This window comes from Artibeus jamaicensis, unplaced genomic scaffold, assembly GCF_021234435.1.
Source record: "Artibeus jamaicensis isolate MK-2021 breed Jamaican fruit bat unplaced genomic scaffold, CSHL_Jam_final contig_851, whole genome shotgun sequence".
Lineage (NCBI taxonomy): Eukaryota > Metazoa > Chordata > Mammalia > Chiroptera > Phyllostomidae > Artibeus > Artibeus jamaicensis.
The window spans coordinates 10,093,727-10,118,490 of NW_026521986.1; the positions used below are offsets into that span (position 1 = coordinate 10,093,727).

Consider the following 24,764-nt stretch of genomic DNA (forward strand, 5'->3'; position numbering starts at 1 on the left):
GTGCTAGGTAGATATTTGGTAACTGAGTAGCAACATTCACTGAATCTTACTGACAGTAAGAAAAAACTACTTACTGGATAACACCATTTCATTGGAGGAAATTCAGGACCAAAGAGAAGAGCAAGTAACTGGACTGGTATTGGAATCCAGAAAGTCTAAATTGCAGAATTCCAAAACCAAAGGAGTGCTAACTGTGCCCTAGCCCTATAGGGATTTTGAGGAAAGCACTGGAAACATTGCTTTTGTTTTCCTCAAAGAGATTCACTAGAGATCGTTGTTTGGATTCAAAAGCTCTTGGGTATACTGGCACGATGGCCACTTGCCTCTGTATTGAAGACAAGAACTTGGGCCATAAAGTTGTGAAGATGATTCTGGGGAGAGTTTATATGGTGTGCTAGAACTTGGATGAAGGGCACTGGCTGTATTTGAAATGGCAAAAGGTTGTTCTTTTTCTGTAAGTCAGCCAAGCAGTTGCAAGTGGCTTACTGTTGGGTTGGCTGAAACTATTATTTTTTCTGTAAAACAAAAGACAAGACATTTTTCATTTTCACCGAAAACTTTATTTTTGGATACTCTATGTTGGTTATCTCCTTTGTGGTATAACGTTGATCTCAACATCTCAATATGATCGGATCAGCTTCAATGCGTCTACCTGACTCGAGCATCATCCAATAGGAAAATGTCCAGCGTGAAACTTTGCAAAACACTTGACATGTTCAATCGTGTTTCACACAGCACCTTCTCCATTCACAGCACAAATCTTTTTTTGGGTTCCAGTTGTGTTGTTACCTTCCTTGAAATACAGTATGCTGAAATTGTTGGTATTCCATTTCCAATGTTAACAATGGCTACGCAGAAATTCAGTTGGGAAGTTTTTTAAAGTGCACACTGATAGAGCTGTCACAATATAACAAAATTGTTTCCAAGTTAAGATCTACTAGAGCCATCTTCAAATGAACTTGGCCAACCTGATACTAGAAATAATTTGTTAACATAGGCAATAAAATAAGAACCTCTAAACAAATGGTAGGGAAGATGGAGGTGGTTTGAACCAGCAAGTTGGCCTAAATTCTCAGATCCTGGACCTGAGAAGTCATGAGGAGTGTGGGTGTGAGCCTAAGCAGTTTTAGGACCTGTCTTTTGACAGGGCATAGTGTAACTTTTGTGTTCTATATATTTATATATTTTCATCTAGTATTTGCATAACATCTTTATCTGCAATGTATTTTAAAGTATAGTTAGTATACAATATAACCTCAGTTTCAGGCATACGATAATGATTCGACATTTACCTTAACAATGTGGTGCTTGCTTAGGCAGCATGTACACTTTTTTTTAAAATTTAATTTTATTTATCTTTAGAGGGGAAGGGAAGGAGAGAGGGAGAGAAACATCAATGTATGGTTGCCTTTTGTGCATCCCCTGCTGGGAACTGGCCTGCAACCCAGGCATGTGCCCTGACTGGGATTCGAACCACGATTGTCTGGTTCGCAGGCCTGCACTCAATCCACTGAGCTACACCAGCCAGGGCAGCACATACACCTTAAAATGTGAGCACGTAAGTCCAGCAATGTCTCTCCATGTGGACTCAGCCACAACATTAATATTTCCACCTTTTTTCATCAAGGGTAATATCTTTATAAGTCTAGCCTTCCCTTCCTCTAAACTAGTCCCCCTTTGTTGTACTTAACCAAGTTTCCTAGCAAATGATGTCTGTTAGATATCTGAGAATATTTAAATAGCTAGGTAAGTGTATAATATGTAAAAAAAAGATAGGTGGTAGACCTTTTAGTGAGTGGCCCAGGTTAGTGATTCTTCAGTTTGCATGGGTACTGGGAATAGTAGTAGTCTTGGACATTTGCCAGACTGGCATTCTGAAACTGTCATAGTTTCAATTGTATCTAATCATTAAATGATACAGAAATCACAAGTAGTTAGGCGTGATCAGCAGTTTGTCAGTGTTAAGATCAGTTGTTCTTTCATCTTTGGCCTAGTGCTTGTTTACACATGAGCAATATGCAAATGTCTAAATTTCATTGGAGGAAATTTGAATTTTAAGAGTTCTAATTTGAGTATTTTCTTTGAATTGAGAAAGCACTCTGACAGTAGCTTAAACTCTGAATTTTGAGGGAGCATAATGTGGAAACCACTGATATAACTAATGACCTGATGTGAGACTATTAGATTAACGAAAATTCTGTTGATTTTTATATTTCTTGTTGCCTGGCTCTTGTTAAAGTGTTTCCCCTCTACTTCTGGGATTATATGCTTTCATTTCATTATGGGTGAGTTTTTTAGTTTGTCCTGACTAATTGCTCTCGCATATTATTACATTTGCTTTTGTATACTTGGTGTCGTGCTTGTATTCTCAGGAGCTTTAATCCCAGTAGTGATGTCAAAAGGGAGCTAATGGTATCTGAACTTTTAATTTTAAGGTTGTTAGAAAAGACTTGAAATCTACTAAGTCTCTCTGAGCATTTTTTTAAAGTCATAAAACTTGGAATAGGATTTGGACATTTGGTTTTTAGGAAAGCATTTTTAACTAGTTTAGAAATTAAGCACCTTTTTATATGCCTATTGGGCACTGTTCTAGAGATGCGGGGGCAAAAGGCAATTTTGGTTCCTTTCATAGGGGTGTCATTGAACAAGTTTGTTTAACAAGTATCAAATTCTGAGCTGGGGGTAGGTGAGGCATTTAGGTTAGATAGCCCCCACCCTCTGTCCTCTAGGCAAGGCTCTTGATCCTGAGACCTGCTAGAAATGTTGCAGACAGACTCAGACACTGCTGGTGTGCTCATCATGCCACTTTCTCCTCTTGGTTCACCATACTGGCTTTCTGAATCACCTGACCCGAATCCAGGCCACCGGGCGAGGCTAGGCTGTGGAAGGGGGGCACTCCTCTTTTGTGTTACCATTTCTCAGAACGGCTGGAGTGGTTTCTTCAGTCGTAGCAGCTGTGTAGATAATTTTTGTTTTATCTGTGAAGTTGAAAAGGGTTATGGGTGGGGAAGAAGAATGAGAATCGTTAATACAAAGCTTACTCGAACTGGAAGATAAAATACCAGCTTACTCCTAAGGTGGGCTCTGTTTTTTCCCATCTCTCTACCACCTCTTCTCGTGATGTAACTCAGAGGGAAGATGTGCTTCCCCTCAATCTCCCTACTAGCAGTCACGAAGGTCTAGTGAACAGGATATTGACTCTTCAGGACTCCAGCCCCAACTTCCTGTCCATGCAGTGCAGTAGGCAGTTGCGTTTAGTGAGGTGGTTGACTGCATTTGGGGAGCAAGGAGGGGTCAGGGAGGAAGGGCCCTTGGGCAAGTCTTCCACGGTGTTTGCATGCCCCCCACTACCCCATTCGGTGGGGTGGTCTGCTTTTCCTGGCTGTGTGGCTGCGGCGAGCAGCCGTGAAGACAGGAGTCAGGGTCTGCCTTCCCTGGACTCCCGTCTCCAGAAGGGTACAGGAGTAAAAATCACAAACCCTCGACACATTCTTCACCCTGAGTGGTTGCTTGGGCCCTTAGTCCACAAAGTAGAAATCTTGTCCACTCTTGCTTTTTAATTTTTTTGTTGAAGTGGGTGGAGACTGCCATGGCCATGGATTTCTTGAGTTGCTCTTAAATAAGCATCAGAGTAGGTTTTCTACAACTCCACTGCCGTATTGAATCAACACCTACAAAATTCTGAGGTGTGGTCAGCTAGTTATTGGTTTCTTTTTGGCTGCTTGATAACCAAGGTTAGGCTTTAGTTCATTGTAAATTGGCATTTGCCCACTACGAGATAATCTCACGAGGGGAAGTTGCATCCTTCCCCCAGGGTATAAATCAGTCCCTGGAAAAGGGGAGTGATTTATACCCTGATTTTTTCTAGACTCCTGACTATCAGGTGTCTAGGAAAAAGGTCTCCAAGCAACTCTCAGTTAATTTTGTGGGAATAAGAGTTTAAGGATTTGAGTGATTAACAATATACTGATGTTTAGAATATAAAATAAGTAATGTTTCCAAGTAAGTTTGTGTTTCCTGGTTTGGGAAAAAAAAAAAAGGTTAAAGTCCACTTTGAGGAAGGGACTGTGAGCTTTTTGGAGTTTTGATTATATTTTCAAGAGAATGAAATGATCTGAGCCTCAGAAAATAGGCACTAATTGGCTAGGAAGTTATTAATCTAGTAGTAATCAGATTAATTTAAGGTATAAGTCAGATCAAACTAGATTATGGTGATAGCTACTGTTCAATAAACTTAAGTTACTGTGTAACAGGAATTGGAATTCTGTTTTTGGATGCAGGGCTATGGGGCTGCATCACTTTAATGTTCTCCCTCATGCGGGGGTGCCTGTGGTGCTGGGACTCTCACCTGGTTCCTGGACACGAGAACCTGGTCCTAAAGTACAGACCTCCTGAACTGTTGCAAAAGGGGTCCTCCCACACAACTAATACCTCACCACTATCTAATGGCCGAGAAAGTTCTGTCCTGCATTCTCCTGAGCGCTGTTTATGGTCTCAGTTAAAGTAGCCCACATTCCTCAGTCCCATGAGGCCAACTCTAACCCACTGCATTCTCTAAACAGAATGCAGTGAGTGATGTAGCCTCGGCTCTTTGAGATCCCTTTGTGCTTCCTGATGCCGTCTGTTTCCTTTGCCTTGAGAAGAACGATAGCCCCATCCAAAAGGTCCTTGCCAGAAGCTGGATTGCCTCCAATATGAGAACAGATGTCCAAGGGGAATAATTCAGTACTCACCCTTGGAAGGCTTGATTTTCTCATAGCACCGGAAGAGGGCAATGATGAAAAGCGCTTCTCCAGTCTGGCAAATCATGTAGAGGAGAGGGAAGAAGAAAAGTGGTCCTATGACTTCAGGGGGGAAGGTCACATTGAGGATGGTAGAGCAGAGATGGATATTTTGGCACCCAGTCTCCATGCTGACAGTGCGGCTGCATCTGTAGGTTAAAAAAAAACCGACCCCATATGCTCTCACAAAAGAGGCATGAGTTGCAAACTCAGTTCCCTATCTCTTCCTTCACAGATACTTTAAGACCCACTGAACACCTCAAGACAGGCAGATGATAGTGTGCCAGGGTACGGGGTGCGTGGGGTTTCAAGAAAAGCAATGTTGACGTGTCTCAAAATCACTAACCCAGCCTTGTGGAAGATGGTGCCTAGTTGGTTCGTGTTGTGAGTTTTTATGAGATCATTTTTGATTATTTGGAAATCTACAATTTGTGCACTTTTGTAGGGTTACCAAATTAAAATTTGGAGCAACGTCCAGCTGATGAAGGATGAAAGGAAGGTGTTGAGTCCTGTTATATTGGGCATACAGACAGGACAACGACAATTTCAACATTCAGTGGAAGATGGAAATGTCTGGGGGCCTTGTTCTGTCCCCAAGATTCTGGCTTGGATACCTTGAACTCCAAAACATGTGATGACTGGGAAAATAAAAAAACTTGATTCAAAGATTTATTTGTCTTTGGAATACATTCTCTTGGTTTTGCAGTCCATTTTACAGATTAAGGAGTGGGATTTTCACAATTAATGGAAATAAACCAAATTCACTGAATTGCAACCAGTGTATTAAAATAGTCGTTGCTGGCGAGCACCCTGAGCGCTCTCCGGGTGCGCTGTGGGGAGGGCTGCTGTGAAGGTTCGGGCACTTGGTGCCGGGGGGCTGTGATCTGTACGAATCACTGTGTCTTTGTGAAAATCCACACCGAGTGGTCACGGCAGCCTTTCGACTCCGCTTTATTGCCATGTGTCACATCCTGTGGTAGTTTGTTCTTTGTTAGCATGTTTTAAAAGTGAATGCTTTCTATTTAAAAAATAAATGCTTTTTTTAAGTTTTAGTTTTCACTTACAGTTGACATTCAGTATTATTTTACATTAGTCTCAGGTGTATAGCATAGTGGTTAGACAGTTATGTGATTTACACAGTGATCCTCTGGCACCATAACTCTTGTAATACTACTGACTGTATTCCCTATGTTCTGCTTTGCATCCCTGAGACCATTCTGTAACTACCAATTTGTACTTTGTAATCTCTTCACCTTTTTCACGCAGTCCCTAACCCCCTCCTATCTTGCAATCTTCATTCTCTTTAGGGATAATTATTTTTAAGCTATATTTTTAAAACACTTTTTTGTTTTTGTTGGGGGGAAGGCGCTAGGGTGCTACTAATGTGTGGGCTCCTGCATAAGCATTTGCCTGTGCTTGAAAAAAGCACGGGTTCCTGGAATGTTCTCTCTGTGGACGGAGCCTGGTGTTCCCATACCGGGCTTGCCAAGCCATCTGTTCTCCGAAAGTAGCAGCTGTTCGCAGTTGGATTAGACGAGGACGAGGTCCCAGCCACTGCAGCTCTGAGTGCCCCTTAGCAGAGCTGTCACTGGATGGTGTCCTTGTCCAGGCAAAAAAGGAGGAAAATTGGAGAGGGAGAAAATGATCAACCCTCGTCATGATGCCATGGAGATACCCTGGTGCCATTAGCTACCAGGAGTTTGGGCAGGAGTTGGAAACTAGACTCCGGAGGGAGCACTTTGCCATGAGTTATTGGTTCCTAGGTGATTAGAGAAATGCCATCCTTCTCCAGATTAATATTTGTAAACTATCCCCTTCCTTCCCAATGTCTCGCTGTAGTCCCAAGTCTTTTGTTCAGTTGACGCATTTGGACATATTGCTAGGAAAATACCTTCCCCCAGACCTCAGATCTCCTCGTCCTTTTCCTGAGAGACCAGGACAAAGGTGAGGCCCATGAAACAGTGAGACCTAAAGGAATACTTACGGTCCATTGAGGCGGAAGAGAACGGAGAGGAGGTAGCCCATCAGGAAGCCAATGAAGGGCATCAGGGAGGAGGTGGCCCACAGGTGGGGTGTCATGACATACATGATGCTTTTGCCCACATTGATGGTGGACAGCACTACGATGGCCCCGCTGAGCAAAAGCATGATGGTCGTTCCTGTCTGGGAAGGAGGACAAGGAGTAGAGGCAGTTAGCAGGGCAGTGGGGACACTGAGGTGCCGAGGGACGTGGTCAAAGCACTGCGGGCATGGAAGGTGGGAACCATTTTAATTAAAATATAATTGGCACTTGAAGTGGAAGTGACTACAAAAGACCTTTGTTTTCCATCTTTTGGAAAATTTTACACCTGAGACTAATACAAAATAATAATGTCAACTGTAAGTGAAAACTAATTCTTATCAGTAGCTAGGAAGCTTCCAGGAAGACAGAGACCTGATTAACACTTGTTACTAAAGACTAAGCCAAGTACAGTGTCAGCTTGACATCTCTGGAGAGTGGATTTTCAAGTACGTGCTCTGACCGTGAAGGAACGAGACTGTTCCGCCCCCTTGCAAAGCGGTTCTTGTAAATGCAAAGTTCTCTTGCAAAGGCATCAACTCTAGAGCTTGTATGCACAACCCAGCAATACTGCCATGGCTCCAGATACGCTGGAACTTACTCGATGTTGTTATTAGAACCTGTCATCCTTGTCTCAAGTAGGACTTCCATTATGGGAAGGGACCTCATCCATTTTAGGATGAATTTGACTTCTGGATGTTGCCAAGAGTCATTTGAAGTGAAGCTAATAAACATACAGGTTGGATCATCAAGTCAGGTAATGTGGTTTTACATCCAAAATGATGTATGACTGTAAAGAGTCCAGCCTACTTTCTTGAGTGACCTGCACATTGTTTAGGAAGGAAGTCCCTAAAAAGAGCTTCAGGGATGTCTTGGGTCATGATGGCATCATCCAAAACAATACAGGTGTCCACCCTGTCCCAGGTGAGTTCTGTGGAAGCAACAGTTATTGCTTTTAAGAATACTACAATTAAATTCATGTTAATATTTAGTATGAAAGCCACCCTTTGTTTTAAAAATTCTAGTTGCATCTTACCATTTTAATTTTCAAGACGGATTTATAATCTGCATTTTGGAGAATGTCACACTCCAAACTGATAAAGTATATGCACAAATTGAAGGTTCTTTGTCTCATTCATCTTTTAAGTAAAGATATATCAAATTCTTTTTTGAGCTTACCATGTTAGCATGTAATGATTATAGGTGTTGGTTCAGTTTTCAGTTCATTCACAGATGCAGCATTTGATACCCCTTGTGCCATTTTAAAAAATTGTGGTAAAGTAGAACACAAAAGTTGCCATTTAAACGATTTTTTAGTGCACAATTCAGTGGCACTAATTACATCCACAAATTTGTCCTGGTAACATTTTAACATTTATTTTGCTTAAATTTTAGCTGCACAATTTTGCATCTCTGTGTTTTTAATCTATGTTCCACCCAATGGTGGCCATATAAAACCTCACCTGCACCCACTAAGTCCCATCCCATGGCAGGAAGGAGTTTCACAGGTCTCTTCAATAACTACAGGCCTCAAATTTTACTAAAAGACTCGAAACTGATGCAGTGCTTGGTTTGCTCAGTTTGCTCCTGCATTTTGAGTTGATTTCTCTTTTTGGATTTTTCATTGTCTTCCACCGAAAAACCAAAGTTTTTGACCCCCCAAAAAAGTGGAATGGAAAAGGGTGGGGGCACTGGGCTATGGGAATTGTCCAGGAACCCAGGAGCCCTTTTTCTCTGGGGGCATTCACTCACATGCCCTGGCGCCTGTTCTCCCGCTCTTAGGGGCTGCTGAGTGGATATAAGCACAGACTTTGCTGTGACCCGGCTGTGAAAACTGGCTTAGCTGGACTCCAGATGTATAACCTTGGCTGAGTCACGTAGCCTCTTTGAGGTGGGTGGCACAGGACCTGCCGTGTAAGGACCACCCACCAAACTGTAGCTCCCGTTACTCGTAGGCAAAGGAGAGGAAACCAACCCTCCAAAGTTTCCTGCACAGTCAGGCCTGCCCTGTATGGAAATCTCATGTCCGCACCCTCCTGCTGAGACGGGAGGCCACGGGTAGCGTCTTCTCCATCAGTCGCTGTGTTTTTCTTTGGTGCCAGTGGACTTCACTACCTTGTCAGATGATTGAACCTGTGATGAGTGCCCATTCATGGGGAGCCAATTCCTCCAGCTTGACCCAGGACATGATCTGGCCCAAATTATTCTCACAAAGGTGGCCTGCACAGGTTGGTGAGTGACCCAAGTAGTCACATCCTCTCATTCCAGGAGTTTTCAGACTTATAGGGAAGCAGGAGCAGATGCATGTGTTAAAAGACACAGAGGCCTGGGAGCAGCAGGGGCCACAAGTCGGCAGAAGCCATGCGGCAAAGCCAGGTCAGCACGCCAGCAGCAGCAGGTGGGGGAAGCGTGAGTAGAGTGGTTGAGTCAGTGTGATGGCTGGACCCTTACTAAGGAGTGGTGGTTGGCTTTTGGTAAAAATGGCTCCCGTCCATTTTGTGCTTGGGCTCACCAACCACAGAGCCTTGAATAAACCCTTGTGGGGAAGGTAAAGTGTTATGTGAACTGCCTTTCCAGACTGGCATTCCTGAGATCATATCTTGGTGTATCTGAATATGACCTCCCACTAGGAAATGCAACTGGTTGAACAGAGTTTGAGAAGATACCTTTTTGCCAGAGACAGTTTTTAGGAGTTGGATTATTTTGAGATGAAAATCTCTAGGAGGGTTAAGTATGCAAAGAGGCTGGGATGATCATTAGCCCACTTTTCAGCTTGAAACTCATTATATTTTATGAAGCGGGGAGATGAAGGATGAACCTAGACCTCCAAGAACCATGAAAGCAGGGACCTCAGCCTTGGCCTTGTGACCACACACTTGTCTCTGCATCCTCGGGGGTGACTTCTATTGGGGGTTATTTGATAGATGGAGCTGCTGACCTCTGGTTGTTTGACCCTGGAGGTGCAGCCTTGGTAAATTGGGTCTAGATGTACACTGTCCCTGTCTTTCTAGCCCAGGTGTATCGTAGTCCTTCTAATGTTCTCTGGGGGGAGTTTGACTCCATTTTTACAGTGGAGTTGAGCAGGGATGTGCAGCACAACAGGAGCAGAAGGCTGACTGATGACCTTGACTCTGCCAGGTAACTTTCTTGGGCCTCAGTGATTCTACCTGTTAAATGGGAATAAGGCAGGAGACTGAACCTTATCTTGAAGGACCTTACAGCTTGAAGATCCGAGATTCTTTTTGCATCCTTGGGATACTTTTAATTAAAGTTATTCTGAGGTAAAAAGGAAGCATATGTTCTTATATCAATTGCACGTGGGGTTCTAGTTATTTGGTTTTCTCATCTATAAAATGGGGGCGGGGGGTAGCCCTAGCCAGTGTGGCTTGCTTGGTTGGAATGTGGACCCGTACACCAACGGTACATGTACTTAGGTTGTGGGTTCAAACCCCAGCCAAGGTGTGTATGGGAGGCAACTGATCGATGTTTCTCTTTCACATTGATGTTTCTCTGTCTCTCTCTAAAATCAATAAACATATAAAAAATAAAATGGGAAAGGGTAGAGTTGCATTAAATCATCAGGTTACTTTAAATTTTTATATTCTGTGATTTTTTTCTTTAATCCTCGCTGGAGGACTTTTTTTTTTTTAATTGCTTTTATAGAGAGAAAGAGAGAGAGGAAAAAGAGAAATGTTGATGTGAGAGAGAAGCATGTATTGGTTGCCTCCCATGCACGCCTAGCCTGGGGGTTGGACCCGCAACCTAGGCAAGAGCCCCGACGGGGGATCGAAGGCCCACCCTCTCGGATATGAGATGATGCTCCAACAGGCTGAGCTGCACTGGCCAGGGCTGTTCTGTGATTTTTCTCCTTTGTTGCTATACCCCACACACTATCTTGAATAAATGAAATGGTCTGCACAAACACATTTCTGGATTTTTTTCCCCAATGCTAATATGCGCAAGAGACAGAACTTGCTCTGTTATTCCTTTATTTATTCTCATGCACTAGGGCGCTGTGATAGGTACCGGGATTGGGGGTTAACATATGGCTTTAGGATCTTTCTTCATGAGGAACTCGAGGTGAGTGGGGAATAAAAACAAACAGGTGTTGATAATACAGTATAAGGGCTGCCTCGGTCAGTGTTGGGTGCTGTGGGAGTAAATGGGACCAGCGTGCTAGGCAGGCTTGCGAGTTAGGGAAAACTGCCTGGGGAGATGCCGTTTGTGCTGAACGTGAAGGGTGAGCACGTGTGAGCCCAGCGGAAGGTGGTGGATGAGGTGGAACTTGGAGAGGGGAGGGTTCCAGGTAGGGGAAAGGGCACTTGCAAAGAAAATAGACTGGAGAGGTCCACTGAGACCAAGTCAAGAAAGGCCTGAGGACCCACATGAATGAATTTAAACTTTGTCCTGGGGGAGGGTTTGTATTTTCCACCCTCAGGGTTAAAACTGGGTCAGGGAGCCAGGTTAGAAGAGTATTTCAGTTGTCTAGTGAGAGAATAGTGGCCTGAGCGAAGACTGTGGACACAGGACAGGGAGGAGTGGATGGATTCAAGCAAAAGCAGATAGAACTGACGATCACTGATTAGTGTGAGTGGGGAGGGAGAGGGGACATTGAGAATAACTTTCCAGTTTCTGGCTCAGGCAGTTGGGCATGCGCAACTCCAGTCATCGAGATAATCAAGGAAGGAAAGGGTAGGAGCAGGCTTGGGGAGGAGCTAATTTTAATTTAAGACATGCCAAGTTTTAAATGCCCGAAGCATATTTATGTAGAAAGACTGGACAGCCAATAAGTGGATTCCAGAGTCGGGAGAGAGGTGAGGGCTGAAGAGGCTATTTTGCAAGTCATCTCAGCCCGTAGATGTTTGCTGAGATGGGCTAGATTTTGTGGTGGGAAGACCCTGGGCTCAGGGAAGCCTGGGAAGAGAAGCAGAGAGTTTGAGCTGAATACAGAGAACTGGTATCATGGAGACTCATAAGGGAATCGGAAAAGAAGCACCAGAGAGGTGGTGGGAAAAGCTGGAGCATCCAGTCCCCGAGGCTGAGGGCGAAGGCTCTTCAGAAGGAGCCGCTGGTCCACCATAATCTGTGGGTTTGGTGAAGAGAGTGGAGCAAGTGGTCATCAGGATGCTGAGTGGATGGGAGACCAAGGAGGAGAGAAGAGAGGGACTCACATTACTGAGACTGGTTGTGGAGGGCTTGGTCACTGGGGAGAGCAGCCCTGGTAGCGGTGTGCTGGGAGAAGAAGCCATGAGAGAGGGCATGGTTGGGGGAGAGGTGTTTCCCAAAGTGTGGTTAAGAAGGGATTTTAAAAAAAAGCCACTAGTGTGGCTCAGTTGTTTGGAGCATTGTCCTGTAAACTGAAAGGTTGCAGGTTCAATTCCTGGTCAAAGCGCTTATCTAGGTTTCAGGTCTGTCCCTCATCCAAACACATATGAGAGGCAACCGACTGATGTTTCTCCCTTACTACTCTCTCCCCTCCTTCCCCCTCTCTCCAAAATCAATGAGCATGTCCTCAGGTGAGGATTTAAAAAAAGGATAAGAGAGGTGTGACTCCATATCAAGGCTGGCTGGGAACAACTAATAGCGATGTTCTAGAAATGAGAGCAAGGTAAGGGAGATCATGGGGGGCTAAGGCACATGATCAACAAAAGGAGCTTTTTGAGAAGCAAGGGTGGAGAGAATGGAGGATGCCATCCAGAGCGGAATAAGGCGATCAGCATGAGCAGGAGGGGGAGGAATGGCGTCCATGTCTTTGAACAGGTGGGAAGGGGAGCTGTGGCCACAGTATCAGGATTGTGTCAGGACAAGGGCAAAAACTACTCTGACAATGATAGTGTGAAAATCTGGATAACCCTGAAAGCCTGAACTGCAGCTTTTTTTTTTGTCTCAAGGCCTAAGCTGCTGCTGAGCCTTGGCTTCCAGATAGCAGGCTCTGCAGACAGGCCCTGGGGCAGAGATCCAGGGGCAGGATGGAACACACCCTCAGTATGTCGGGAGGCAGAGTGTTCCCAGGGACAAGTGATGAGCAGTGAGCCAGAGTGGACACTGACAGGGACCCAGCTGTACGGTCACAAAAGTTGGCAGAGGGACCATGGTTGCATTCCAAGAGTCTGTGATTCTTCCAAGGGCAAGGTGGTGGCCTGATGCTCTGTCTGTGACCACAGCACTCCCCCAACCCTCTGGGGTCCTACTCACTGCACTCCTTTCTCATCTCACTCCTGAAATGCTGGGAATGTACATATTACCTCCTCACCTGGGTTCCACCCTCTGGCTTCTTGGCCAGGCAGCTAGGTTTGTGTTACCTCCTCACATGCAGGCTTGTCCCCAGGCTTACCCAAATCCTATATTTGTTCATGCTTTGGCCCAAGACTGTCCACTCCAGGAGACCTTTCTGGGCTACCAGGCCCTCACTAACTTCCTTGCATTCTGCCAATGCTTGATTGACTGCTGTGTTGGGTCTCGTTTCTAGTGTGTTATTTCACTTTCTGCAAACTGTTTGTGAATCCTCAGAAGGTGTAGGATAAAAAATATAGTAGGTGTGTAACAAAATTTTAATTTAATTTAATTATTAAACTAATGATAACACCTTATAGTTGTGTAGGGTGTTTAATTTTTTTCTCTTAACTTTTTGAAAGTATTCTCAGGTACATTATAATCCTTTTAAGTGGGCGTCCCAGTAGTAGACCTTTGTTCTCTTCTTTTTCCTCTCCTCTCCTCTCCTCCTATGCCCTCCCCTCCCCTCCTCTCCCCTTCCCTTCCCTTTTTGTAAACAAGGGAAAAAAACCAAATGACTTGCGTCAAGCCATATGCTGAGACAACGGTGGCGATCTTGCTCCCCACCCAAGCCCCCCAATTTTTACCTTGATGATGTAGCGTACATATTGTGGCCTTTTGCTGCTGAGGAAGATCCCTATGGTGCAAGGAGTGAGAACCATAATCAGTGATATCATAATGCCTCCATAGGGTATATTGTTCCTCAGGTTCCCATCATAGATTCCCCTGGAGTAAACATACAGGAGGAGGGGCATCATGCCCAGGGCAAAGAAGGTGGAACAGGTGGTCATCACAATGCTGCGTGGGAGACATAGGAAGAGTGCAGACAGAAAGCCCATTAATATGGATGATTTTCTTGACTGTCGGCCATGTGCCAGACACTAGGCTAAGCACTTTACATATATTGCTTCATTTTCTTTTCCTGGTAGCCTTAGGAGGTAAGCATACAATCTCCCTTTTGCTAATAAGGAAGCTAAGGACTAGGAGAGTCATGACTTCTCTGGGATCAAGCAGGTAGTAATGGCTGGAGGCAGGATTTGTACCCAGTCTGTCCAACTGCTTCAATCCCGATGTGCTTCCTTCTGGAAGGAGTATTCTGATTCCCTCTTTAGTAGAACTCTTTTTGCTCTGAGCACTTGCTATATGCACAGCCCATTTAGAAGAAAGCCAACTGTGTGACTTCATCATTCTGACTACCTTATCCCATTTGGATCACAGAGCAGCACCTGGCCCATGGTTGTGTCGTCTTAGAGCCTCAGGGATGGCTGGACATAGTGGTCATGTCCAACTGAAATAAGAATTAACTCTATCAAGAACATTTTCTCTCTTGGAGATTTTGAATGTGAGACACAATGATAGAACATGTGGTCGTTAAGAGTGGGTGGCGGTGGTGGAGTGGCCAGGCAGTCCCCAAAAACATGCAAAGGAAAAATAAACAGAGACCATGATCAGAGGGACTATAAAAACAGCAGCAATAGAATGTGCTGCATAAATGACCAGACAACCTGGTCATCAGAGCTGCTTTGTATCTCAATTATGGCTCTAGTCCCCAACACTGGTAGTTCTCATGTTCTTTCTGGTTTATCCTTACGTTCTTTAAATGAACTGAGTGTGAGTCTCAGAGCCTGAATAACATACCATCCCAGCTCTAATTTATATCCTAATTGTCCTATTACCATTTTCATTCAGAATCTAATATATGTTCGTCCCAGGACCCTGTATAGGCAACATGCCTTCCAGAAAGACCAACTGAGAGAATGAAGCTGCTAGGGAACATTCTTGGATTTGTGGACACAGACCTTTCACTCTATGGCTCTGGCTTCCATTCTAGCAGCATCTGAGGATAATCACTGCAGTGTGTATCCTTCCTCCCCATAGCCCTGTCCTCTATCTACACTCCTCCATTGTTTCCATCAAGGTGAACTGTGGCTTAAATGAACATCAAGTAAAGCCTAGTACAAATGGTCCAGAGTGTAGCCATCAAAACACCAATAGGGAGAGGATAGCAGGGATAAGATGGTGTCAGAGGTGAGACACCTGTGTGCTGAATAATGGGGAACCTTCCCTTGTGAATATCTGAAACACTTAAGTACATCCTTGAGCTTGTAAGAAAGTAAGGGAGGTTCCCAGGGGTCAGAAACAAAGAAAGCAAAGTAAAGTAAGTCTTCACCTTAAAGTTGCACATACTTCACTTACTGAAATATACAAAAAGGCAGTTTAACCATGAGCTCATTGACATAAACAAGTTAAGTTCCTATAGCATCTCGCCAATGTTGGATCACAACACTGTTGGAGGAAACGTTGTTTGGTATTTGAGGAGCTGCTGTAGTTAGTGGGTAAACTCATGTTGAAGCTACACTCTGTGGAGGGGTAGGAAGTAGAGTGTCCGTTTTGGTAATCTGGAGGCTTTGGTTTTAATGCCTAAGACAGGGACCAGATTTGAGGTTTTAGGCTTCTGAAAAGAGAGTTGAAACAGAGAGATCAATAATAAAAAACAAATTGGAAAAATAAAACATCTTATTATCTCATGGGTCAAATATCAAATAATGAAAAGAAAACATGGGGAATAGAATATACTATAATGCATATTTAAAAACACATGGGGAGCGCCAGCTGGTGTGGCTCAGTGGATTAAGTGCCAGCCTGCAAACCAAAGGGTTGCTGGTTCAATTCCCAGTCAAGGCACATGCCTGGGTTGCAGGCCAGGTCCCCAGTAGGGGGCATGTGAGAGGCAGCCACACATTGATGTTTATTCCCCTCTGTCTCCCTCCCTTCTCCTTTCTTTAAAAATAAACAAATAAAATCTTTAAAATAAAAATAAAAACACGTGGGGAGATGACCTTGGATTAGGCAATGGTTTCTTAAATATGACACCTAATAAATGAACAACCAAATAAATTTGACTTCATCAAAATGAATAACCTGTGTGCTCCAAAGAACACTATCAAAGAAGTCTCCCACATAATGGGAGAAATTATTTGCAAAGCATATGAGGGTTTAGTATCTAGAATATATAAAGAACTTTTACAACTTAACTTATAAGCCCTAAATAACTGAATTTAAAAGTGGGAAAGGACTTGATTGGACATTTCTCCAAAGAAGATATGCAACTGGCCAATAAGCATAAATGAGAAATAAACGTCAAAACCATAATGAGGTACCATTGCACACCCACTGGTGTGGCTGCAGTAAAATTGCTGGCTAGGTCTTGGCAAGCATGGGGAGAGGTTTTAATTTTCACATGTTGATGGGGATGTGAAGTGGTACAGCCATCATGGAAAATAGTTGTCAGCTCCTCAAAAAGAGTTGCCATATGACTGAGCAATGCCATTTCCCAGGCATATATATATCCAAGAGAAATAAACATATTTCCACACAAAAACATGGATACTAATGTGCATAGCAGGATTATTCATAACAGCCAAAAGTGGAAAACAATAAAAAATCCATCAGCTAATAAATGGATAAGCAAAATGGAATGTCCATACAACTGAATAGTACTTGGCCATAAAAGCAGTGGGAAGTACTACTACATGCTGTCGCTTGGGTGAACTTTGAAAACATTATGGTAAGTAAAATAGGCAGAAACATTAAAGGCCCTATATGGTGTTATTCCATTTCTTTGCAATATGTAGATGCAAAAATTCAATTAGTGGTTGCCAGGGGCTGGGTAAGGCAAGAATGGGGAGTGAGTGCTGCTGGGTATAGGGTTTCTTTCTGGGGTAAGTAAAATGTTCTGGAATTAGGTAGCAGTGATAGTTGTCCAAACTTAAGAAGATACTAAAAACTCCTGAATTATACACTTTACAGGGGTACATTTTATGACGGTATGTGAATTATATCTCAAAAAATAAGTTAATTTTAAAAAGCTGGGGAGCATCTAAATTAATTCTTAGAGAAAAATCAATAGACTTAAATGTTTATAGAGGAAAATCAGAAAGACAAACAAAAATCAATGAGCTAAGCATGCATTCCATTTCAGAAACAAAGTAAACCCAATGAAAGTCCAAGAAAGAAAATATTAAAGATGAAAGAATAAACTTTAAAAATTATATAAATTGAGAGGACCAATTAAACCAAAACCAGTTTGTTTTGCCAAGACCAATGAATAGACAGTGGCGAGACTTATCAAAGAAAAGGAGAGAAGGCACAATTGAAGACATTAGGAATGAAAAGGGGAACATAATTTCATATATAATTTTATACTTTGATTTTTCTATTTAGATTGAATGGACAATTTCCTGGGAAATATAATTACAGAAACAAATTCAAAAGATAGCCAAAAATCTGAATCAACTTAGAACCATTAGGACATTTAGTAAGTTTTCTGAAACCTATCATCTTATCCCCACATGGTTTTACAGTAGAGTTCTACTAGAGGTTTAAGGTGTAGATAGTCGCAACATTATACAGAGAATATGAAAAGGAAGAACATACCCCCTTTTGTATATAAATAACATAATTTTAGAACCAAAGTTGGAAAAGAACACTATGAGAAGGGGAAATTAGTAGCCATTCTCACTTATGAACATAGAGGCAAACAAATAAATGAAATATTAGCAAATGAATCTAGTAATATCTTTACAAAATAATACAATGAACAAAATGGGTTAATCCCAGCAACATAGGAATGGCTTAACACTAGGTAATCTACTGATATATATCACTATTATTGAGTTAAAAATGTTATAAGCATTTTACAGGCAGAAAAGTGTCTTTCAACAAAGTTCAGTGTACATGCATGCATGCTAAAAACTAGCACACAAGCAACAGAATGAAAATTCCTGAATCAAAAATTTATAGGAGACAGTAACCTCAATGGTGAAAAATTAGATGAAAAAAGCAGGGATGCCTTTTATTATCAACTGTGTTGTAAATGATATTACATATAGGTCATTGTTAGCACAGCAAAACGAGAAATAGAAAAGGTATAGAAATGAGAAAAGAAGAAATTAAATTTTCATTATATGCCAATGATAAGACCGTCCACACAAAAAGTCCAAGTGAATTTCAATGATAACTAGTAAATAAGAGAATCCATGTGGTTCTGAATACATTAACAATATAAAAAAATCCATTGAGTCTTGATATAGTAGGAAAAATAATTATCATGATTTATAAAATGTACCATTTACAAAACTATAAAATATTTAGAAATGAATCCAAAAGAGGTAAGCAAAATTTTTATGGGATGAATGACAAAACTTCATAAAAAGGTATAAAATAAAGCCTAAGTAAAAGAAAAGCTATAGGTTTCCCTGGATGGGAAGACTCAATATTATAAAGATGGCCTCTAAATGTATCTATAAATTTAATGCAACTTTAACCAAAATGCCAGAAACATTTATTGTAGACTTGAGAGCTTCAAGTCTACCCCAAAATTCAATTGCAATAGTAAGAGGTCAAGAATAACCACTGTAATTTTCAAGAACAAGGTAGGGGGACTCACCTTTCAGATATCAAACTGATTCAAAAATTGTGATTAAGAAAGTGTGGTATCATGCAAGGAGAGCCACAGAGACCAGTAGAAGGGAAGAGGGATTCCAGACACAGACATGTGCCCGTCTGTGACTCTGGTCTGCGGGGCGAGGAATTACAAACCACTACAGAAAAGTTCACCTGGTGGTCCTGGGTATTTTTTCTATCATATAGAAAAGGTAAAATTAAATCACAGCATACATAATAAGTTCTAGAGCAATTGAAGATCTCTGCGTGAAAAGCATAACTTTAAAACTTTTCAAAGAAAATATGGGGATATCTTCATGACCTTAAAGGTAGTAAAGAACTTTTCAAAGGAACCCCCAAAACACAAACTGTCAAGGAAAAATATTTGTAAATTTGGTTAAATCAAAATAAGTACTCTGTGTTATAAGACATTATTATCAAAGTGTAAAGACAAGCCCCAAACTGTGAGTAGACTGTTGCAACATAGAAAAAAACAATGCAAAGGACAAATTAAGAAGAAAACACACAGATAAAATAGACATGGTAAAATAGACAAAGAACATTATTTCTAGCTGAGGACACCCAAATGGCCAGTAAACATTTAAGAAGGCACTGGACCTCCCATGAAATTAAATTCACAGCCGCCGTGACCCGGGTTAGTATCACCAGGTGGCACGAATGGAAAGTCTGACACTCCCCAAAGTGGATGAAAACATGGAAAAAGCGGGACGACTGCTCTGGAGACTATCGCAGAAGGTGTGTGAACTGCACAACCCGGCTGCCCTGCGGCTGCCATACAGCCTCTCCCTCCCACGTGAGTGCGGGGCATGCTCACAAGGCGGGTCACGGCAGGGAGCCGACCAAGAGTGTCAGCCACGTGAATGTCTGACAACAGGAGACTAGGTAAACATAAGCATGCTATGTGGCAGTCCAAATGCACAAAGGTGCTATTTTACTTATTTATATGCCTACATCTCAAAAAAAAAAAGCAAATTGTCAAGTGACATGGGCAGTATGATAGTGTGTATGAAATTTAAAAACGTGCCAATACTATTAACAGTATATCTTGTTTATGAATTGGTACATCAGTAGAAATGGTATAAACGATACTATAAAGGTGCTAAATTCCTGGAGGTGGCCCCTGTGGGGTGGGGATGGGGGGTTGAGATTGGGGAGGGGTACACTATGCTAGCTGTTGATCTCTTCTGAGGAGAAAGGCGGCACTCACAGGTGGGCTTGTTTAGATGTCCTTTAGCAGAGGAGTCATGCTTACTTTGGCTTGACATGTCAGTTCTGGAATTTGCTCTGGGACTTGGTGTTCCTCGTGCCTGCAGGGGGTGTGGGAGCCAGGTTGTAGATACTCAGGGACCTCCTCCACATGCGTAAGTGCTGGGCCCTGGTCAAAGATGCCCACAGCCTGACTTGCTGGAACCTGTGACAGACGTGACCCTCAGCTCACCATGAAGGACTGGGATAGGAGGTGGCTTGTCCAGACCCTCATTCTGAGATTGGAACCCATTCCATAGTAGTAACACTGTGGACGTGGTTGCCTCTCAGGGAGCCGGGGGCCAGGGGGAGAAGAGCACATTTGCTTTTTTATTCATCCTTCCCACGTCAGTTCCCAGAGCACTGCACACACCCTGCTTCTGGGCCTCTGTGGGCTGAGTCTGAGGACGGACTTTGAGCCCCAGTCCATAGAAGCAGAAGCTGAGGGAGGCACGAGGGGCCCTGCCAGGGTCTCTGTGGTGAAGGGTAAGAAACTCTGGAAACCCGAATGGCTTCCATCTCCTCCGGGTTAGGTTTCCCATGTCACAGTGGGTAGAGCTGTGGGGATCCTTGGGTTGTGTCCATGTCTGTTGTTCCCACAGCTAGTGGCTCTGAGGTCCCTGCTGTGAGTTGGGTCAGGGGAAGCAGATGAACTTGGATATCGAATGTGTTCAAAGGGGCCCAGTTCCCTCGGTCACTCTCTCCTTGACAAGCTAAGCTTGCCTCCACTCTGGGGATATTTTCTCTTGCCTGTGGCACCTGCATTTTTTGGAGCCTGTCTAAGTGGCATCCTTGAGGAAGGAGCTGCCGTGTCTGGCTGCCCTGCGAGGTCCAGCTGCTGGCCCAGCCTCCCGGAATGTAAGCGTGGCCGCCCCAGCTGTGAGGCAGTGTCACCCGGAGGAGAAAGCCCACACCTGGCTCCTGACACCACAGGCCCACAAATTCTGGGGAGCCTCTGACAAGTCTCTGGAACCCAGCTTTCTCGTGGGTCAGGTGGAATCTCTGTCATAAAAGGCCCTCCTCTAAATGGGAATAGGAGAGCGTTGTGCTGAGAGAGGTCTCCGACTGGCGGCCTTTCTGTGACAACTGGCCCTCTGACGTGTCCAGTTTAGCTTGCATGGTATCTTAAAACGTTTTTAATACTTGCCAATATTTAAGAATTTGGAGATTTCAGATAAAAGGGGAGTTTCTGCCTTCTCCAAAAAGCAGGAAACTGCTGCTGGTGGCTTCCCTGGACAGGAACACACCGGTGGCGTCTGCCCTGAGTAGCGGGGGCAGGGCCATGCCCTTGGGGCTGGCTGCGGGCCTCCGGTTTTGTTTGTATTTTGTTTTGTTTGTATTTTGTTTGTATTTTGTCCCTGCCTGACCCTGAAGATATTTGAACAAAAACACAGGCTTTGGAGCCCCAGACTCTGTTTCCTCACCTCTAAATGGGCCCTTCCACAGCACCCCTCACAGGCTGCTGTATGAGGATGCCAGGTGGCATGCTGGGGGAAGTGCTGGCTGGTCTTTATTGTCGGGGTCATTTTCCTAATTAGAATACGTGCAACAAATTGTCCGAGAAGAACTCAAATTGGAATGCACAGTCTGGTAACACATGGTGTTTGATGATGGGATTCTTGCTCCACAGTGGGGTCTGCGAGGCTTAAGGCACATGGGAGGTTTGTCTGAGGGCAGGGGTCCTCTGGTGGAAGGCAGCTCTCCCTGCAGAGCATCATCTCATCTGGGTCTGGGTAGAAGTGACAGTCTCCAAGGCCCCAGGCACAGAGGCTGAGCTGGAGAGTGTAAGGGGTCACAAGCCTGAGTCACTAGAGGCCTTGTGGGTGGAGGCCTCAGACATGCAGACCTTGTCAGTAGCCATTGGCCAAAGGAGCCAGGACATCTGGTCATTGACCCTTTAAGAACTCCCCCATCGTCCTTTACACTGCCCTACCCCCCTTCGGCTGTTTGTACAGATCCAAAAGCCCTCAGGGGACCCCTTTCCCAACACTGAACTCCTGTGTCTCTTCTAAACCAGAATTAAGGTATAGTCTGGGTTTTTCAGGACACAGACACTACGATGAGCCTTGTCCAGGGGCCATACCAAGGCCAAGGGTTTGCTCTGCAGCAAGAAGGATTGAAATTAGACAGAGGGAAGAACTTCCTCACAGTGAGGTGATTGGACATTGGCTGTGTTCCTGTGGGAGCCTGTACAAGTCAAGCCTCTTCTCCCATCGACTACTTCAGTGAGGGTGAACCCTATGGGTGGAGACTCCAGAGCCACTCAGACGGAGGGTCCTGGCAAACCTCAAGGATCACTCTTTGTTATTCATTTTAAAATCGGCCCTGGCCTCACTCAGTGTCACCAGGAGGGGGTACCTTCCTTGGTTATGTGGACTGTCTGAATCCCCTGCTTTACCTGGCATAGAAAAGAGTCTCCACTGAGGACCCAACCAAAGAGCAGTGAGCTTGACTGAGGCTTAGATGGAGGCAGGAGCTCCTGTAGGTGAGTTTCCTCAGCCAGTGATGGGGATGCTGCTGGTCCCCACGCCCCGCCCAAGTTTGGCTGAGGTAAGGCCCAGCATAACCTGGCCGGCACTGGGAAACTCTTGGACCTCTACATGGAAATGTTCCCACATCTGATGGGAGGATGGGGGAAGTTAAGAGAAGACATCCCATCTGCCTGCAGAGTTGGGAGGGGGTTTGGAAATTCCTGCTTGCAATGCAAGAATTGGAGGTGCCCATTTGGTGCCAAGCCACCATGATCTCCATGAAAATGTGCGGAGCCAACCTGCACCTCCTTTCAGATCTCTGGCCTCAAAGTAGATAACTTGCTCACCATCCTAGGCAGGTAAAGGTCCCCAGACGCCCCTTTGGTTTAATTCAATACTCTTAAGATAATTCTTCACTGGAGATGCCTCTGGGGGTCAAGGGGTCTCCAGGATGTCCCTGGACCAGCTTGGTCTCTTAGGCTTGGTGTTTAAACCAAGACATACCCCATCTCCTGCCCCCAGCCCAGCACAAACCCTTGACAGTAACGCCTGCCACCTCCTGCCCTAGCACCTGCCCAACCCTCACTTAGTCCCTCTTCTGTCTTTAGTCCAGATTTTCCCCTTGATTGTGACACCTCCAATGTGGTCCCTGTCCCCAGGCTGCTCCCTCCTCATCCCCAGTCCTACCTGAGGTTCATGTCGCCCTTAATAGCCAGACTGAAGAGGTTGGACAGGTTCCCCCCAGGGGAACAGCCACAGATCAGGATGGCCAGCGCCTCAATGTTGTTCAGCCGGAAGATCTTTCCCAGAAGAAGGGCAGTGAGGGGCATTATGCCATACTGTGCCACCAGGGCGATGGCCACCCCCTTGGGCCTCCAGAGGTGAGCCTTGATCTTGCTGAACTCCATGGTGCAGCCCAGTGACAGCATCATGACGATCAGCAGGAGCACCAGGGTGATGCTCAGCGCCAGGTCGGTGGGGCGCTTGCCGAAGTTGGGCGGCAGGGAGAAGTTGAACGGGGCAGACACATTGAGGGCCTCCATCCTCACGCAAGGCCAAGAGACTGGCTCACCCTGGCTCCCTCCGCCGCTCAGCCCTCGCCGGGGAACCTTCTTCAGTCACCTCCCGGGGCAGAGTTTCAGGACAAGTGGAACTGGAGCAGGTCTGATATGGTCTACTCTGGCAGGCTGTCCGGGCCAGAATGCAAACAGAAGGATTGTGCAACCGGTTGTGGCCCCAAAGGGGAGACAGTCCAGAGCTTTGTCCGCTCGTCCTGTCTCCTATGAATTCCTAGACCTTTCTTGGTGCCACTCACACTCCTTCACCACTTCGCTGCTTCTGGAACCAGCAGCCTTATTTCTCACCTTTGCCCCTCGCCGAGCACTCCCAGATATTCTGTTCCTGGGGCCCAGTCCAGGGCCTGCACCAGTCCAGGTCCAGCCCTTTCCGTCCTCTGCTCAGTCCTTGATGACTTAGGAGGTGCCCTCGACAAACCCGGCAAGCTGCCTCCGTTGTCTGCCCCCAAACCTGCAGGGGTGAAAGGAGTCAAGCATGACATCACCTTTCCTTCCTGGATGTAGATGGCATATCCCGAGGGGTTGTGGGACAGGGTAGGGGCAGGTGTGTCAATGGCCTCTAGGACGGGACATGTCCACAACTCTTTTTCCCGGGAGTTGAGGTACCTGTGTTTTTTTTACTTGTGCTAAGGAAACCCTTGTCTTATTCCCAAACCTGGGTGGTGGGGGTCTCAGGGGAGGAACATACACACCTCCAGAGGGAAGAGCCTGCAGGGTTGGCTGGAGGGCTCTCAGGAAGTGCAGCTCCAAGGGGGTCCCTGGCTATGAAGCCCTGTGTCCAGACTCCCTGGCCAGCAGCCTGGGGAGCCCCGTAGCTCGGGAAACTTCCTGAGCAAGAAACAGAAATGCACAGGCATTTCTTTCCAGTTTCCTGACAGCTCTACTTTTGTTCTATGACCGCATGTGTCAGGCTGGAAGCCGGGCTCCGGGCAAGCGGCAGCACTAGAGAGAGACAGGCTGCAGTGTGAGTTTGTGTGAGTGGTGGATGCGCACCTGCGTGGTCCGACCTAGCAGGGTAGTACCTTCAGAGGTGGGACAAGGGACCAGTCGTCAGGAATACACTGGCCTCTTGGCGGGGTGGAGCCCACCAGGCCTAGGTGGGGTCTCGGAGTTTCCTATTTGCTGAAGCAGGAGATGAAGCTTTTTGTGTGGGTTCCAGAGAGTGGGGTAGAGACCAGGGTGTGAAACACTGTGGGGTGGGGGTGGGCAGATTTGGGCTTGGTATGAGGAAATGCCTAAAAATGAGTACATTCCAACAAGGCCCCAGGGACCTTTGGGATTCCGCATAGATAAGGGTTGGGCGACAGGATCCCTGTGCCCCCCTCCCCCTGCTGCCACCCCAGGCCACACAGAGAATCGGGTGGGTAGGAAGCAGCCTGGGCTGGCTGAAGAA

The 24,764-nt window shown here is 45.0% G+C and overlaps 1 protein-coding gene across 1 annotated transcript; it reads right to left on the reverse strand.

The window, feature by feature from the left end:
• Nucleotides 1–524: 524 nt before the first annotated feature.
• On the reverse strand, nt 525–23,624 carry SLC10A1 (solute carrier family 10 member 1). Its single transcript, XM_037127205.2, has 5 exons — nt 22,983–23,624; nt 13,701–13,911; nt 6,766–6,944; nt 4,734–4,930; nt 525–2,978 (listed from the first exon to the last, which is right to left on the reverse strand). The coding sequence occupies exons 1-5, from the start codon at nt 23,336–23,338 to the stop codon at nt 2,875–2,877; spliced, it is 1,047 nt and encodes a 348-aa protein (XP_036983100.2). The 5' UTR covers nt 23,339–23,624; the 3' UTR covers nt 525–2,874.
• Nucleotides 23,625–24,764: the final 1,140 nt, after the last annotated feature.